This window comes from Vicia villosa, linkage group LG1 (genome assembly GCF_029867415.1).
Source record: "Vicia villosa cultivar HV-30 ecotype Madison, WI linkage group LG1, Vvil1.0, whole genome shotgun sequence".
In the NCBI taxonomy this organism is placed as follows: domain Eukaryota; kingdom Viridiplantae; phylum Streptophyta; class Magnoliopsida; order Fabales; family Fabaceae; genus Vicia; species Vicia villosa.
The window spans coordinates 20,277,169-20,296,488 of NC_081180.1; the positions used below are offsets into that span (position 1 = coordinate 20,277,169).

At 36.4% G+C, this 19,320-nt stretch overlaps 1 protein-coding gene across 1 annotated transcript; it reads left to right on the forward strand.

Annotated features, from left to right (window-relative positions):
• The first annotated feature begins 11,791 nt into the window (after positions 1–11,791).
• LOC131602209 (cell wall / vacuolar inhibitor of fructosidase 1-like) lies at positions 11,792–12,419 on the forward strand. Its single transcript, XM_058874256.1, has one exon. It carries the CDS (start codon positions 11,825–11,827, stop codon positions 12,320–12,322), a length of 498 nt encoding a protein of 165 aa, XP_058730239.1. The 5' UTR covers positions 11,792–11,824; the 3' UTR covers positions 12,323–12,419.
• The last annotated feature ends 6,901 nt before the right edge of the window (positions 12,420–19,320 follow it).

Here is a 19,320-nt window from a genome sequence, read left to right on the forward strand (position 1 = left end):
AAAAGGAATAAACACTTTATCATCGTCGGAGAGAATACTCAGCCATTAATCTTGAGCATGAGAACAGATGGATTCTTTGGATCACAAATGATAGAAGGGCTCCAACTTGGATAAAATCAACAAGTATGCCACTAGCTCTCTCAAGTGGAAAAAATTCCATCATATCAATCAATATCAAAATCGTGGGATATCGCAACTCACTACAACAATTAATCATATCTAAACTTTTGAAAGAAATGCCACTAAGGGCAAAATATATTTTTAAAGAAAGATGGATAAAAAAGGTTTTGCAAACATAAGAAGATTTTGGAAAAAGGGAGAAGATTTTGAAAATCTAAAAAGAGGGCGAGAGATGAAGGGACTATCCTAGAACATAAAATAAAAGCTAAGGAAAGAAAGGTGTTGAAAAGTATATTTTCGGCAAATATTTTTTTTTATCGTATCCACAGGGATTGGGTGATATTACCGCCGTTCAATAGTCACAATTGTTTTAAGTTTGATAAATTAAAATGAGTTTTTGTTGGTGTTTTAGAAATTATTTTGCTTCTTGAAATAAGACTAAAATACTAAAAATTAAGTTTTTATTAAATAAAAGAGTTTTGTCAAATAAAAGAGTTTTGTCAAATAAAAGAGTTTTGCCAAGGTTGGGATTCACTATCCAAATTTCTCATGTTTCCTTAGAACAAATATATGAACTCAAGATTATTGAAAATATTCTTGTATCCTCTCAATAATATCTATTTCTAAATATTATTGTGATAGTTACTATATCAATATTTAACCGATTTCTCCACCTAAATATCAATATAGCAATCTTGAATGTTTGATACAAAAGAAAAGTAGTGTATAAATCTATTTCTACAATTTATCCACTACTTGAAAAAATACTTTAGGTCAAAATTTGAATAATATTTTTCAACAATAATTCAAATCTAATTTTCAAAATAGGACAAAAGTATCAATCTATTTCAATAATCAATTATTTGCATACAAGAGTTAAATGAAACATAATGAATGTATTATCTAAACCATGCATGTGAACTCAATAATGTGAATGTAATCTAGTATCCTCTCAATACCCTTATGTTTAAGAAATATTGTGATACTTGTTAAATTAATCTTTTGGCAATTTCTTCACTCAAAACATTATTTTAACAATCTTTAGCTAGCAATACAAATAGAAAATCAACTATGAATCTATTTCTACAATTCATAAATTGATTGAAAATAACTCTTAGAACTTAATTTATATTATCTCTTTCGACAACAATATAATTAAAATATTCAAAATGACACAAAGAAGTTATTTCTACATTCAACATAATAATCTTGTTCACATACAATGAGTTTAAGATGAATACATGAGAAAAGTGACGAATAGCTACCTTCAACCTTGACAAAAGAAAATGGAATTTTGCTTCACATCTACATTGTTACTATTTTCTGGTTTTTCTAAGTGATAATGGAATGTGATGCCTCTAAGTGACATCTCTAAGTCTCTATTTATAACAATAAACAAAAAATCCCATTATTTCACTTTTTCAAATAAAACAAAAGGTAATGATTGTTGTTGTTTTTCAAAGACATGCAACCAATCACAATATATGGACCAAAAAGTGTCTTTGATGTAGCTTCCACTCCACTCCAAGTACACATGTCTCAAAAGTATCTTTGAGGTTGCTTTTCTTGACTTGTTTTGTTTTTGCCTTGACTTTTTCCATGATCTTTCATCTAATACTCTTATTACTAAAATTCTACAAAATTTAACAAACAAAGTGAAATAACTACTCAAATAAAATAAAAATAAGAATAATTGTATATTTGTAAATTATGTGAATAAAAGCATGTGAATTAAATAAAAAAGTGTTAAAGAGACCAATAAAAATAGTATAAAAATTAATACTATTTGGTCCCTAACAACTCTCCCCAACTTACCATTTTGTTTGTCCCTAAACAAAAGTTTTCCACCAAAGAAACCAAAGTGACATAAAAAGAGAATGATTAAGAATTTATCAAAACAATCGGTTGGTTCAAAAGTACATGGCTCTTCGCGATTCACTTACCTCAATACTAGGACAAAACATGAACAAAATAATGGTTGGGTGCAAAGTACATATCAAGAAATTCCAAGTAATACATGTCAAAATTGAATCAAACCTACACACATCATGATAATGATGAATAAATATGAGGTTTTCTTTCACTCATCCGAACAATTAAATCAACAACACTCAAATCATGCAATTATCAAAACAAATACCAAATTATGTGAAAAGTGAGAATCAAGAGATCTTTTATGGGTTGTAATGTGGCTTGGGTTACAAAGAAAGGGTAATATCAAGGGAAATTAAACAAAAATCCTAAGGGAGCATTTTTATCAAATCAAACTCAATAATACTTTCTTCTTGATCCAAAATTTTTTTTTCTTTCTTTTTATTTTTTTTTTATTTTTTTTTACCAACACTTATTTTCTCCCCAACTTTGGTTTTCAAACCAACTCAAATTGCAATAATGCTCCCTGTAGGGAAAGAAATAGAATTGCAACCAAATTGGTTGAAGGTTCAAAATAAAACAAAAAAATTAAGATTCATTCATTCACTAAATTGATGCATTTGAATGAATCCTAAAATGAGCTCAAAGGGGTTGACTAAGGATCACTCCTCACAAGGTTAGTTGAATTTTTTTTAATGGTTTTTCTCAATAACAAACAATGCCTCTATCACTTTCATAATTTTCACAAAAATGGACCAATGTATGATTTAGCATGATAAGAATGAGTTAAAATAAAGTTCGGTCTCCCGCATTTAGTGTACAATGGAAAGCTACCTCACACATGGTTAAGTTCTATTTTTGATTCAAAATTGACATGTATCTCAAAGAATTAATGATATGAAATTTGCACAAACCATCAAGTTATTCATGTTAAGTCTAGAAATCGGTAAAATTGTACCATGAAGTGCTGAGTACCAATCTTATCATTACCAACCAAATTGTCTTGCAATCCTCTCTTGTAATTGCCACATTGTTCCTTGAAGCTTCTCTTAATGCTCTCATTTGATATGCTATATATATATATATATATATATATATATATAGAAAATAAGATAAGTATTATATATTTTTATCAATTATAAAGCTAAAATAAAATCAAGGAAAATGCTTATTAGTAAGAAAGTGGAAAAACAAGAAATGCAAGAATAGATCTCAACCATCCATTATTACCACAACCCCCATGATCCCTATTAAAAAGGAAGTTCAATCACAGCAGCAGGCCCATGAGAAAGTCCAAGAACAAAACCTAGAACAACAAAAGGAGCTGCTCCGCCTGTTTGCAGCTTAGTCCAACGCCTTCTCTTTTCTTTCACTCAGGGTATGTTTGGATTGATGGAAGAGAGTGGAATGGAATGGAGCGGAATGGTATTAACTTAGGTTCCGTTGTTTGGATTGATTAAAAACGGATGGAATGGAGCGGAAACGGATGGAATGCATTCCATCCCATTCCATCACTTTCCATCCTTTTTTATACCCTCCGATTTGGGCGGAATGACAAAATATTTATATTCCGTCATGAAATACCCAAACAGTGGAACACCATCTTTATTCCATTCCGCTCCGCTCCGTTCTGCTCCATTATGCTCCACTCCATTCCGCTCCGTTCATTTTAGTCTATCCAAACATAGCCTCAGTCACACTTCTCATCCCTATCCTTGTTTCACGATTCAACTTTCTCTGTTTTCAAAATATCGTCTCCCAAACTCTGTTTCTCAAACTCCCAGCTTCTTCTCCTTCATTCCTAAAAAATAATCACACGAGTCTGAATCGGAAACACACGGTAGACAATCAAAGTTGTTCGGTGATGGATGTTGTTTGTTGCAAATTGGTTCGATGATGTGAGGAATGGTGTGTTTTTGGTGATTATGAAGTTTAACTTGCAGATTGAATGTGAGTTTTGTGGTTGTTGAAGATACGCAAGCTGCTGATGAATGTTGAAGGTGAGATGGATCGAAGAAGGTTTTGTGTATTGAAACTGTTTGTGTTTTCAACGTGATTCTGAATTGAGCTTTTGGAGGAAGATGATTTTGGATGAATTTTTGCAGAGTAACAGTGTATTTTCTTCCCCCTCTTGTGAGTTCTTGGCTGAAGCATGTGAAGAATCTGTGGAATGAAAGTGTGGAATGCGTGACAAAGAAACTCAGCAAACTCAGCGTTTTGGCGTGGAATGCGTGACCTCCTTTGCTTGCAGAAATCGTGAGGTCATTTGGAGTGTCGGGTCTATGTGACTTTGAATGTGGGGACCTTCATTTTTGAGAAATTCTTTGGCCACCTCCCTATCTTCTAGTCCACCTCTGGTGAAAACCCCATTATACCCCTGACTTCGGAAATGAACTTCCGAAATGCATGAAAAAGGTGTTTTCGGAAGTTCATCTCCGAAAGCGCCTTTTTTTTTGAAAAAAATGTCTTATTTCGGAAGTTCATTTCCGAAACTACAATTTCGGAAATGAACTTCCGAAATAAAACGCGTTCTGCAGATTAAGCAGAACTCTCCCCCTCCCCCAAATCATTTACCCTAATCATCATCAAACACTTCCATAGGCGAAATTTCTGCAGAAGCAAGTGTGAAGTAGCCAAACTCTTCTTCCGAACTCAACCAAACTCATCATTAAACACTAATTGGTAAGTTTATCATTGTTTTTTCAAGTTTTAGATCTATTTGATTAAACTATATTAGGGTGTTTAGAATCTGAAAAAATGACATTAAGATAGCTTAGTACTGATATTAGGATGTTTAGTAGGCAAAAAAATGGATTTGGTTTAGGTTTTTGGGTCTGCCATTGGAGGTTGCAGAGAAGCTCTGCGTGGGGGTGTTTCGGAAGTTCATTTCCGAAAACACCTCCATCCCAGTTTTCGGAAATGAACTTCCGAACTGTACCAGAAGTTCATTTTTTTTTGTTTTTTCATTTGTCTCGCATATTAATCGATTTCGATTGTTTACAGGATCATGTCAGACCAGCCAACACGCATCAGACAGGGGAGAGAGTCCCAGACTGCGTCGGCTAGACGCGAGCGGGCGGCGGCGCAGCTGGCGTCGACCCAGGGACGGGGACGCCGTGTCCGCGTTCCACAGGACTTGGTGGAGAGTTCATCTGCTTCAGGCTCTAGGAGTAGGCTGGCTCGGGTATCTTCTTCCCGCCAGCGAGAGGAGGAGGATGAGGATGAGGAGGAGGAGGAGGTCATACCGGATGTTGACCCTCCAGTCGGGGAGGAGGAGGAGCAGGAGGTGGATAGCTTTCCGGGAGGGCCTTTTGACACTTCCCTGCTGATTCACTACCAGGATCACGTCGCTCGGCGGATCTGGGAGGGAGAGGTATTTTTTTTAACTTAGCCGTTTATTTGTCACCATTTTTTATAATTTTACCGTTTATTTCTCGCTTATTTGTTTTTTTTAACAGGAGAGAGAGCCATTGAAAATGGTGAACCACTCCAGGAAGATTTTCGGTCTGTTTAAACCAGCAGCTCAGTGGTTTAACGACCACGTGCGAGGTTCAGGGCTTAGCGGGCTCTGCATGACCGGGTACACCACCATCAGCACCGGCATGCAGGGGGCATTTGTGGAGCGCTGGCACAAGGAGATGTCATCTTTCCACCTGCCGGTTGGGGATATGACGATCACCTTGCACGACGTGCAGTGTCTTCTCCACCTGCCGATTAGGGGGCCGCTGTTGGACCACTCCTAGATCCAGAGGGTCGAGGCCATCGAGTGGATGACGCTCCATCTGGGCATGGAGGAGGAGGTTGCTCACTTTGAGTGCGCCACGACATCTGGGCCTCATATCCGGTTCACCACACTGAAGACTTATTTTGAGCACCATCTGGACGCGGCTGCCGAGGCCGAGGCTGCGGGTGACGAGCTGTTCACACAGTATCACCGCGGCTGCGCTCTTTGGTGCTGGTACATGCATGTGGTAGGCGCTGCATGCTTTGTGGACAAGAGCGCCAGGTACGTCGACGTGACCTACCTCCGCTATTTCATGGACCTGGATACCGTTGACCAGTGGAACTGGGGGGCAGCTACTCTGACATATCTCTACCAGAAGCTGAATGAGGCCTCCAACTGGAGGACGAGGCAGCTGGTCGGATCCTGCACTCTGCTTACGGTACGTTTGATTTTAACACATTATCGTATTTATTTATTTATTTATGTTTCGTATTTATTTTTAATACATTATCGTATTTGTGTTTCAGAGCTGGATCATCTCCTACTTCTCCCGCATCCACGGCTTCCACATCGATCCTGCGTACGTTGACGCCATGCCCAGGGCCGCCAGATACGACCTCCAGAGGGGGAACGATGCGGTGGGACCATACCGCCTGTACCTGGACCGCACGATGCACGACGACGTCACTTGGAGGCCGTTCGCCGACTATGCTCAGGTTGTCCCCTTCGACGGGGTTGCTCTATATTCAGGCTGGTTGGCATGCGGGACCGGCATCATGGTCCGGTATCTCCCGGAGCGGTGCATGCGGTAGTTTGGGTTCGTGCAGATCATACCCAGGTCACCCTTCGAGGCTGCTCCTGACACAGTGACCAGAGTGCAACTCACTGCCATATGGGAGGAGTGGCAGCATCATGTGGTACCGGAGGAGTACCGTCGCATGCGGGTCACCCAGGACTGGCACAGTGTGGAGGGGTACGTCACATGGTTCTACCGGGTGTCCCATCCTCTCTTGAGACCCGACGTTCCCGGCGCTCCTAGGCCAGCACACGAGGAGATCCTGGAGAACCGGCAGGCGGAGGATGACCACGCCATTGATCTCCTTCCGATCTGCCAGCGGATAGAGATGCTTGGGCGGGACGCGTTGCATCGAGGTGTCATTCATCAGGGCGGTCCAGAGGCAGTCGCCGTGATGGAGATGATCGCCACTGTTGCGGACCGTGCGGCGGGGTACAGGCGGCAGAGGAGGGCCCAGGGTGAGCGGGTTAGGCACACCCAGTAGTGGTGGGGTTTATTCATTTTTTGATTTTGGATTGTATATTTAGCACACTATTTTTATTTATTTCGGTTTGTATATAATATTTTCATATTAGTATTTTTTTTTGTTTATTTATCATATTAGTGTTTTCAGTCTATCTATTGTTTATTTTATTTGCCGGTAACGTTTAATTAAAATGCGGTTGCGTTTAAGAAAAAACATAAAAAAAAACACAGTTTCTGCATAATTCGGAAATGAACTTCCGAATTCACCCCCCATGAGGTGTTTTCGGATGTTCATCTCCGAACGCACCCCCCATGAGGTGTTTTCGGAGATGAACTTCCGAATCAAGGAAATTTTTTTAAAAAAAAAGCGCTTCGGAAGTTCATTTCCGAAGCAGGGGTAGTTTGGGAATTTCGCTGGGGGTGACCCCCCATAGGGAGGTGGGTAAAGAAATTTTCTCATTTTTCTCCTGGCTGAAGTTTTGGTCAAATAGCTCAAAGAAATGAATTTGACAAATTGAAATATGGCTTCGTCTTGAATCAATTGAGTCAATAAATGGAATGGGCCTTTGACTTGAATTTACTTGGACCTCTCCTTAATTGCACCATACAAAGAAAAACAAAATTGAACAAAAAATACAAAACAAAATGTTTGATTAAGAATTTAATGAAAATTTAATCTAGGAAAACTAAATTGAACTCAAGCTAGTATTTTAATCAATAAGAGTTAGTAAGTGAATAAAATGCTATTAATCGAAAATTAATCAAATGCGCAAAATGAACACATATATATTTTTATTTTATCAGATGAAATGTGAATGGACACGTAAAATGTGGGTCAAAATTTGGGGTATGACACTTCCCTTAAAAGAGATTATCCAGAATCTGCGGAAAACAAATCTCAACCCGCAATACCAACTACAAAACCCTATGAATGGTTCCAAGGATCTTGGAACATTCCTGGCATCACTAGCCCCTAGCTGTGATATTGCCTGATATTCCGGCACATAACATCTTTGCTACCTCTGAATCCATCGAACACACCTCACCAAAATCCCCTGAAATAACTTTACCTCACTCCCTAGAACAAATCTCCATTCCATCCTCTCCCGAAGTTCAAATTATTTCATCCTCACCATCACCACAAAACTCACCACTCAACACACCAAACTTACCCCTGATAACATCAAAAGTTACACTTCCTGAACCTCAACCAACTGCAACATCTGAACATCAACCAGAACAATCCTTTGAATCTCAACCAAAACAATCCCCTGAACCTCAACCAGAACAATCCACTGAATCTCAACATCCTGAACCAACTCCCAAACCTACTCCAACAGATGTTGATATATTATTTCAGAATTTTGAAATATAGATGCAGGATTGGATTGCAAAATTAAAGGCTACAAATGGAAGTCCAGTGGCTTCAGGAGCCCTTTGGGATGCGTTCAGAAGAATATTCAACTCTGAATCCCTCAAGCTCAAATAAGTATGCCGTACTCATGCTAATGAGAAATTTTCTGAGCATTTGAATGCTGTCATCACACTAGTGATGGATCTATGGGCGTTAAAGCCTCCTCCTGTGACCAGCAATGCTCCTTATTATTCATCTTCTGAACATATGGTTATAGATGATGATCAAGCAAATCCTTTGGCCATGGTAAAACAAGTTCTGATTGAAGTACCAAAAGACATTTGTGAAGGAATAATACCAACCTGGGTGGTAAATGCAGATCTTCTGACTCCTAAGATTATTATTGTTTCCTCTGTGCTTGCAACTGCTGACATTGCCTCAACCTCTGATCCATCTGCTTGTATGCTAGAAACGCTTAATGAATTGAAGAAGGAAAATGCAGCGGTTAAGGAACGACTAGACAGGCAGGACGAGACCAACAAGGAATTCAAATCCTGGATGATTAGGCAAGAGGAGTCTACGAATGAAATCAAAAACCTTCTGCTATCTCTTGTCCCTAAAAAACTTAGATCATGTGTTTTAGATCTTCTGACATTAACATGGCTATTTTTTGTTCTTCAATATTTTGTTTACCTTGCTGATTGCCTTGAAATCTGTTTTATCTATGAACATCCTTGTGTGCTTTATTTGATTGTTTTATCCATGCATCTGATATTTCTACATCTTTCTATGTTTTTTTTCTGATTATGACAAAAAGGGGGAGAATTAGTAGTGAAATTTTGAAGTAATAAAATTAAAATAAACCGGTAAAAGATATATATCTTAAAAAGGGGAGAAAATTTTGACGATTATGATCTAATACAGAGAAAATTGATTTTCTGATCATTGATATTCTGATAGAGAAAAGTAATACTCTGATCTGACAATTTTGGGTATCAAAGTCTCAAACACTTCTAACTTGTAGACAAGAAGTATTTGTTTTGAAAGTATACAGGAAACTCGGATTCTGAAGAAATATACATTAGAACTTCTAAAAGATGCGCTTATGAAAAGCTATATCTATCAATCTTCAGAAGAAACAAGCTGAAGAGAAAATTACTCAAGGAAGTTATCTTTTACATTTCTCTCCAAGTATTTATCTCAGGGGGAGAGATTATACATCTTCTGAAGAATTAAGTTTTTTTTATTATGACAAAAAGGAGGAGATGAAAATATGATTTTGAAACCAGTTCATCAAACTCAGAGGGAGCTAATTTTATTTGCTTATTCATGTCAACCCATAAAATTGTTCCATCAAAATACATAGTTTTGTCATCATCAAAAAGGGGGAGATTGTTAGAACAAGATTGAATCTAAGTTTAGAATATGGTTTAGATGATAACAAGCATATATTTAGTTTGTAACAATTTTATTACTAATGGTTTCATTGAGTGTGCATATGTTATTTTTTCACTGGTCCTGTTAAGGCAAAAGTTCTAAAAGCTAAAAAGTGCAAAAGATCACAAAAGTCCAGACAAGCTCAAAGGAGAAGATCAAAAGTAAAATCAAAAGAGATCTAATGATCTGAAACACAAAAGTTGATTAATAAAGTCAAAGACACAACTGAAGCTCAAATGAAGTAACTTCTGAAACGAACCAACCATTGCAGACATACTCAAATAGAAGTTTTATTCAAATCTGAACAGAAGTTATGAAATCTAAATCAAGATAAGATGCCGTTAAAAGCACAATGAGTAGCAAAACGACTGAAACACTCAAAAGGAGCAACTCCCAAGGTTAACTGAAGAAGTTACGCACATGCAACTTGTTGGAGAAACGAAAACAAAAAGTAAACACGCAAGCATTCAATGTTCTCTCCAAAGATCAAGAAAAAATGGACATATTCAAGGCTATAAATAAAAGATCGTTTCTTCATAGAAAGTGTGCTCGAAAAATGCAATGCCTAAAAACTTCAATGAAATATCATAGTTGTGATTAAAGCTTATCAGGATCATTATACTGTAACAAAATATATTATCAATCATTCCTTGAGCGACCAAGTAAAGGTAAAACAAAGGGAGAAACTTGTTAGAAACTATAACGGAGAAAACTCAGTTTGAGGTGGAGTTTCCTACTATGGATACTAGTAGCAGTGAGGAAACGGTTACATAGATCTCTGATTATCATTTAACTCATGATAAGGTAAAGAGAGTTATTGTAGCATCTTAAAGGGACGTTTATGCTAGCCTCGGATATTATGTTTTTAATGTGGCTGAAGGATTGCAAAATAAAAGAAGACAAATCTTCAGGGATACATTTGAAAATAGGTGGAGTCAAGAGTGGTTAAAAAATCATACTTGTAGGCTTGTTAAATTACATAGGAAGAAAAGGGTAATTGGAAACAAGTGGATGCAAGTGGCAAGATCAAGGTTCAAGGGTTGTTCGAATTTGATCAAGGTTATTTGTTATAGTTTTAACCTGGTAGAGAGCAACAATTTTGTTGATGTTGAAATTAGTATCAACATGGTTAAACGTCAAAGTCGAGATTGATGAAGTATGCCTTAAAAAACTTTGTTGATGAAGAGAAAGAAAACATACTTTGAGATTGCCAGAAATCAGAAAGTCAAAAAGTAGTTTGGCCCAATCGGTTCACGGATATCGAACTCGGTTGAGTCGGTTCATTGATCCAAATTAATATAAAAGATTATATAAGACATTTTTAATAATTTGTTTTAATTGAGATACTTTATTATTAAATAGCGGTTAGAAAAATAAGTTATAAGTGTTGTTGACTAATATGTATTAATAATTTATCAATTGTTAATTGGTCCAGTGGTGATTGGTGTTGAAATTTGTAGGGTGGACCACGGTTCAATTAATTTTAATTTTAAGCCCATTCGATAACGTAATGATAGAATTTCTTTTATAAATAAAGTACGGTTGTTGGTTTCATTTTTATTAATTGTCTTTTGATTTAATAAAATTGTGTTGTACTTTCTCATTTTAAAAAACTTTACAACGATAAAGTCATTAACATTATTCTCTCATCACAGTTTATTCAATGTATTCATATTATTTTTTATAGAATTAAAATAAAACTATTTAAAAAAAATTGATTGAAAATAAATCATACTATTTTTATTAAATTATTTTACTATAAATGACATATTACTATAAACAATAATTTTCTTTAATTTGAACAAATCATATTATTTTTAATAAATTATTTCATTAAAAAATGACATAATACTATAAACAATAATTTATTTTCATTTGAATACTATATTAGTAAATGACAGTTAGGAAAAAGTGATAAGTGTTGTTGACTAAAATTAATGCCCATTTGACAAAGCAATGAAAGAATTTTTATTATAAATAGAGCACAATTGTTAGTATCATTTTCATTCATTCACTTCTGATTTAACATATTTTTCTCATTCTAAAAAAATTTACAATGTTGAAGTCATTGGCATTATTCGTTCTCATTTTGTGCACCACTCTTGTTGTAAGTGGGGCCAATATTGTAGAACAAACTTGTAGTAAGACTCCAAATTCTGCACTTTGCATTCAATTTCTAAATGCTGATCCAAAAAGCTCCACCGCAGATGTCACTGGTTTAGCACTAATCATGGTCGGTGTAATAAAGAACAAAGCAGACATTGCGGTGAACAAAATCAATCAACTTGGTGGAAGTATTCCTCCTGATCAAAAGGCGGCACTTACGTCATGTGCTGATAAATACAATGCAATTTTGGTAGCTGATATTCCACAAGCAACTGAAGCTTTGCAAAAAGGAAACCCAAAGTTTGCAGTAGATGGTGCAAATGATGCTGTTATTGAGGCCAATGGTTGTGAGAATGGCTTCTCTGGAAATTCACCACTCACTGCTGAAAACAATGCAGTGCGTGATGCATCTGCCATAACATCAGCTATAGCTAGCTTGTTGCTCTAGTTTGTTTTGTCAAAATGTTTCAATAAATTGTTGACCATTTAATAAATATGTTTCAATAAGTTGTCAGGCATTTAATAAATTCATATTATTTCTTATACTTCCACTTTTTCTTTAATGCAAAATTTTATCTATTTCATTCTTGAGTAAAAAAATTCCTACTTGTTTTAGATATATAAATATACTCATCTCTTATTTTTTAAAGTAAGTGATTATTCTATAAAATCGAGTACAAGAGGGGCCTCAAGCCTGCAAACAAGCAACGAATGATAGGTTTCCAAACTCACCTAACACACAGAAAAATTTAATCGATACCAAACAGTCATCAAAGTGAAAGGTGTTGTATTTAAACATAATTGCATTCCTCGCTATCCAAAGATTCCAAGCATGTAGACAACCAAATGACTCTAATAATATCACACCAATTGTTTCTCCTCCACTGGTTGCTATAAGAAAAAAAACCAATGTTATTCCAATCAATACCCCTAATTGTCTTCCCACTCACCTATGAACAACAACCTACACTTTTCTAGAAACTTGACAGTCAATGAACAAGTGTTGTCTATCTTCATCGACTTGGAAACAAAGAATGAAGCTTTCGTAGACAACACTTGTTCGTAGACAAAACTTGTCTATCTTCATTTTATGAAGTTGTACTTGTTCTATCCATACAAATGATTCCTCTTTTCACCAATTGATCTCTCGTAGGAAGATTATTGAGGAACAATCTCCATCCAAAGATAAGCACTTTGGAAGAAACTTGGCACCACTACAGGGATATCAGACTCAAATTCACCTCAACAAAAGGAAGAGTGATACTTTCTCTTTTTACTAAATCTGCAAAATAAGAACTAACAGAAAAATCATTGAAACTTTCAATTTTTCGCAGGAAAACATCAGTGTCATTTGGCTTAGGTTACACATCTTGAATAAACGCCATCATCTCCTACAATTGATAAAAAAACAACGGTATCAGTGGATGTTATGCACTCTTGCCACTTCCAAACCAATCCTCACCAATCCACCCCCCCTCATCAACAATGCTTACAAGTTGGATCCCTGCTGCTTAGAAAGCATCACGAAACACATCTTTCAAGGTGTGATCCCCTAACCATCTACTATACCAGAATGAATTGTTTCCTCCATCGCCAAAATTGCACCAAATGTTGTCAGCAAAAACACTATTCTCTAATCCATCTTTAGCTTCCAATGAGATTAAATCTCTCCACCAAATAGAGTCATTCTTAGAAAAAAATCTTTTATCATTCATGAACACACTCTTCTCCAATTATTTATACTTATGTGCCAAAATGTCGTACCACAACGCGCCTGTCTCCTGCAAAATCCTCGCAACAGTCTCATCGACGGAACAACCCTTGCTCATAATTTATTAATAGCACGATATTACCAGACCACGCTAATGAAAAACATCATCGCTTTCGTCAAGAAGTACGACCAATGCCAGAGATATTATTTTAAAACTAAAGATTAAAAGTTCTATCGAAGTACATACATTATCAAATACATTATAAAATTATCAAACTCAAAAAATGATTGTACTAACAATTACTTAAGATTTCAAAATATTGTTGTTAAGAGAAATTATATAGGGATACTTTTTGATATAGATTAATTATAGGAGATTACAGTTTTATTATAGATTTATTATAGCTTTATTATAGGAGATTTACATACCTAAATAAGCTAATACTGAATTGTATATATATCCTTAATTGTATTCTTGACAACACACGAAATATGGAATACAAAATTTTCCAATTCCATTCTCTGCTATTCTGCTAATATGGTATACAGAGCATAGGTCATCGATCCCTAGTTTTTTTCTCTTTTCTCCAACATCTGTATACCTACTTGCAGATCTGTACAAACTCAGTCCTCCATAATCCTGTTCATCTGTTCATCTCTGCATCATGGAGAAAATTGATATCGTTAAACCCATTACAACCACCTTGACCGGACCAAACTACAATCTCTGGGTCCAAGGAATGAAGAGTTTTCTGATCGTACGCAAGACAAAGATGAATCTGCTACAAAATTTGCGGACCGCCTTGAAGATTGGGATAGTAAAAATCACCAGATCATCACGTGGCCTGATCCACTGTCGCACGCGGGTCAAATTCGAGTTAATTTGCAAAAACTGTAGTAATGACGGTAACGGTAACTCGAGTATCGTCTCTCAAGGATTCCTATTCTTATTAACCAAATGTAAAGTCGAAATTGGGGGGGGGGGGGGGGGTTGGTTCAGTTTCGGATTACATAAAAAGTGCTTAAAATAAGTGATTCTAAAAATAAGCTGTTTTGAAAATAAGTGATTATTGTGCAAACGAATTCACTGCTTCGGGTTCTACTTATCATCGATTGATACAACTACGATCTCTATCCTATTTGAACACATATCATTCAACAAGCGTGATCGACATCGTAAGATATATATTCCTATTGCCGGATTAAGCATACAGTTAAAGATATCACAATTCAACGGTTAAGCAGAGTCGAATTGCGATCAAAAGTCAAGAACATATATCAATTCAAATTTAATCAACAATATTATAAGGAAATTGAATTAATCAAACAATGATCATATAATATTATTGAAAGGAATAGAATTCTAATTGTAGTTATAACAATCTCAAAGTATTGAACCTGAATACAGCAAATCCGTCCGGAAGGTTTAGTTCTCCATAGCCAATCGTACAAGCCTGGTTTTTTTTTTTACGTGAATAGTGATGAAGATCAACCGTACCGCGGCTGCTACCCTAAGGGGAAATAGTACAACCCGTTTTACAAACCAACTGGGTCAAACATACGACCCAGGCCCAAAACTAATGACCCGAAACCTAAATAAACTAGTGCTGCAACTTCAACGAATTTTCTGGCCCTGCTACAGTCAGATTCTGACTTCGTCTCCAACATAAGAATTGTAGCTCTTTCTCTTAGCTTTCCGGCGATTATTAGAACGCCTCAATCGGACTCCTGGAACTCGAGATATGATCGTTTATTTGCAGACTACTAAAGCTGAAAATTAAATACGAAAATCAAATAACAATAAAAATAAATTAAAATATAAAAACATTATAAAATACAAAAATAAGACAAGCAAACCATGGAAATGTATAAGTACAAACGTAGAGGAATGTGCATCAAAATGCATTGATCAAATTCCCCCACACTTGAACTTTTGCACTCCGAGCAAAATGAAAAACAAAACGAAGAAAGCACAAATACATCAACAGTTACTCATCCTAGGCTACAAATCTTCTTCGGGTAAGTTTGCATCGACAGGTACTAATCTTGCACACTAAGGACATCGTAAGAACACTAACCACAGATATGCAGACATAAGCCTCCTAAATACACAAACCAATTCAATTCATATTATTATACCATAGCCTAACTTACTCATCCTTTTTGCTCTTTTTCATTCAGGCGCAATCACATTAAGCCCGTTATCTCCACACACTTATAGCAGGACGACCGGTTAGTGACTCTGATCCTTTTTTGCACGGGGTTCCGGTACTTACGTGACATAACCCTTTGCTTACTCAGATGTAGTTGCAGGGGATCGGACCGTAATCCTCCCTACCAAGTTCAGCACCAGAAACCGCTGAACCAACTAACAAAGAGTTTTGAAAACTTTTTCTTTTTTGAAGATTACACAACCGTTGGGTTAAGTGACCGGGTGAGGGTCACCAAACTTAGAAGGTGTATTACCTTTTTCTTTTTTTTTTCTTTCGGAACACTCACTTATATTCATCGGCTTCCCTGCGTAAAGTGTGTGAGAGATGGTGCCGACTGCTGAAATAAACTACTCAAGAGCTGTCAGAGAATGAGAATTCAAGGCTATGTCATAACAAGTATTCAAAACAATTTCCATACTCAGGAGACTTACAGTGTTAAAACGATACCGATATTGTGAACTTTTCCCAAGTCTCCACAACAAACCTCATATTAATCTATAGCCTAAAACTTTCACAAAAATGTTTTTTTTAAGAACTAAAAACAAAAACAAAACAAAAAAATTGAAAGAAAACAAAACAAATAAATGATTCCCTCCCCCACACTTCAGACATACATTGTCCTCAATGAAAGAACATAAATATAAAATAAGAGTGTGAGAAAGGAAAGAACACACCCAAGGAATCAAGGAGGATAAGTGATCACATAAGCTGCCTTTCCCAAAGAGAGATCTTCTACATTCTCTTCTTCCAAAGTGGGGCTCTCATGGAGTAGCTTTCGGTAATGCTCATCGTCCTTAAAAAGCAGTTTAGCTCCTTCTCCTTTTATTCTAGGATCAAAGAATGTTCTTCTAAAAGTAAAAGGGTCAAATGGGCACGTGAAGGTGATCTCATCTTTCACAACATCAAGGAACCAAAGGTTATGGGGCTGCCTCACAACTTTTGCTGCATCTTCAAGTGAGATCCTATGCACACACATGAACGAACTAATATCATAAGTGTCATCCAAGGTCCATCCAATTCCTTTCTTATGCTTCTTCAAAACCTGCAAAAACTTACTTTCTTGATCAAAATAAAGTTTAGAAGAAATTATAACCGGAAGTTTTTCATTCATCTCTAAATAAGCATATTTAAGATTTTGAGGAATTGGTTTCAGCTCTCGGGAAGGTGGTTGTTCAATGGATGGTTTGTTCCGGGCAGCCGGGGTGTCGAGAGCTTCATCTACATGAACAACTTTATTTGCAACCTCATCTGTAGTAAAAATATCAACTTGCAAGGCAACCTCAATTTCAGCACAAACAGAGCAAATTTTAGTGTCAGTACAAACATCACAAGAGTAAACATCATCAAAACCAGACAATGATGGAAAATCATCTGCAAACAAATCAGTACAAGTATCATCAATAGTTTCAGAAAGCAACTCTATTTGAAAATCAGATTGCTCTTCCAAGGGTTGTTGGTTTGATCCTTGAGCTTGCTGCATGGCATTCATCAAAGTGGCAAGCTGTCCAATCTGTGTTTGCAAAGTCTGGAGAGTATAATCTATTTGCTGTTGATACTGAAGATTATTTGCAGCCATTTGTTTGACAATATCCTCTAGTGAAGGTTCGGAAGGTGCAGAGCACGCAACCTGAAATTCCTTCAGATGCTTATGCGAATCCTCTCCTGCAAAACCACTAAAGCTAGGCAACAAATGTGTTAAACCATATTCCAATTCAAAAGGTGTATCAGTCGCAGGATAGTCAATACATAAACCATTATAGTTCACATTAGGGACAGCCAACTGCGTCAAAGTTCTTTGTTCAGCCATGGTTTCAACAAACACAGAAATACCAACCATGTCCAAAGCAGGCAGGAACAAATAGAAGGAAGGAAAATGATTAAATTAAAATAAAAAAATTATAAAAACACAAAATTTCATCTAATTAGACGAAATAAGAATTATGGAAATTTTTTTGGATTTTTTCGAAACAGCAAAAACAGTGAAAAATTCATTAAAAATAGAAAAACGATGAATTTGGCAATTTTGGCTCGAATTCCCGGAGTATTAATCACACGATTTTTCTACTTCCAGTAGCCAAAAACTTTTTACAATCGAACACAATTTTTTCAAAAACTGAATTTTTCGACTCTAAACGCGGATTGGCCAAAACCGCGAGGAAACTAAGGCCTAAACGCAAGAACACTAAACCTATGACTCTAAAAACGATTAATAATAACAAGAATCCCCGACAACGGCGCCAATTTGATCCACTGTCGCACGCGGGTCAAATTCGAGTTAATTTGCAAAAACTGTAGTAATGACGGTAACGGTAACTCGAGTATCGTCTCTCAAGGATTCCTATTCTTATTAACCAAATGTAAAGTCGAAATTGGGGGGGGGGGGGGTTGGTTCAGTTTCAGATTACAGAAAAAGTGCTTAAAATAAGTGATTCTAAAAATAAGCTGTTTTGAAAATAAGTGATTATTGTGCAAACGAATTCACTGCTTCGGGTTCTACTTATCATCGATTGATACAAATACGATCTCTATCCTATTTGAACACAATATCATTCAACAAGCGTGATCGACATCGTAAGATATATATTCCTATTGCCGGATTAAGCATACAGTTAAAGATATCACAATTCAACAGTTAAGCAGAGTCGAATTGCGATCAAAAGTCAAGAACATATATCAATTCAAATTTAATCAACAATATTATAAGGAAATTGAATTAAGCAAACAATGATCATATAATATTATTGAAAGGAATAGAATTCTAATTGTAGTTATAACAATCTCAAAGTATTGAACCTGAATACAGCAAATCCGTCCGGAAGGTTTAGTTCTCCATAGCCAATCGTACAAGCCTGGTTTTTTTTACGTGAATAGTGATGAAGATCAACCGTACCGCGGCTTCTACCCTAAGGGGAAATAGTACAACCCGTTTTACAAACCAACTGGGTCAAACATACGACCCAGGCCCAAAACTAATGACCCGAAACTTAAATAAACTAGTGCTGCAACTTCAACTAATTTTCTGGCCCTGCTACAGTCAGATTCTGACTTCGACTCCAACATAAGAATTGTAGCTCTTTCTCTTAGCTTTCCGGCGATTATTAGAACGCCTCAATCGGACTCCTGGAACTCCAGATATGATCGTTTCTGCGCAGACTGCTAAAGCTGAAAATTAAATACGAAAATCATATAACAATAAAAATAAATTAAAACATAAAAACATTATAAAATACAAAAATAAGACAAGCAAACTATGGAAATGTATAAGTACAAACGTAGAGGAATGTGCATCAAAATGCATTGATCATGGCCGCGCAACACGTTTGTACGGTCTATTCACATTCAGTTTACTAACTACGATTCTGCAAAAGAAATTTGGGATTTCTTGAAAAACCGCGCTATCAAACAACTAGACTTGCACATTATTATCAGCTATGGACCACACTTCACAATACTAAGCAAGAACCTGGTCAATCAGTGAATGAATTTCTTGCTTAAATCCAACCAATTTGGCACTAAATATCT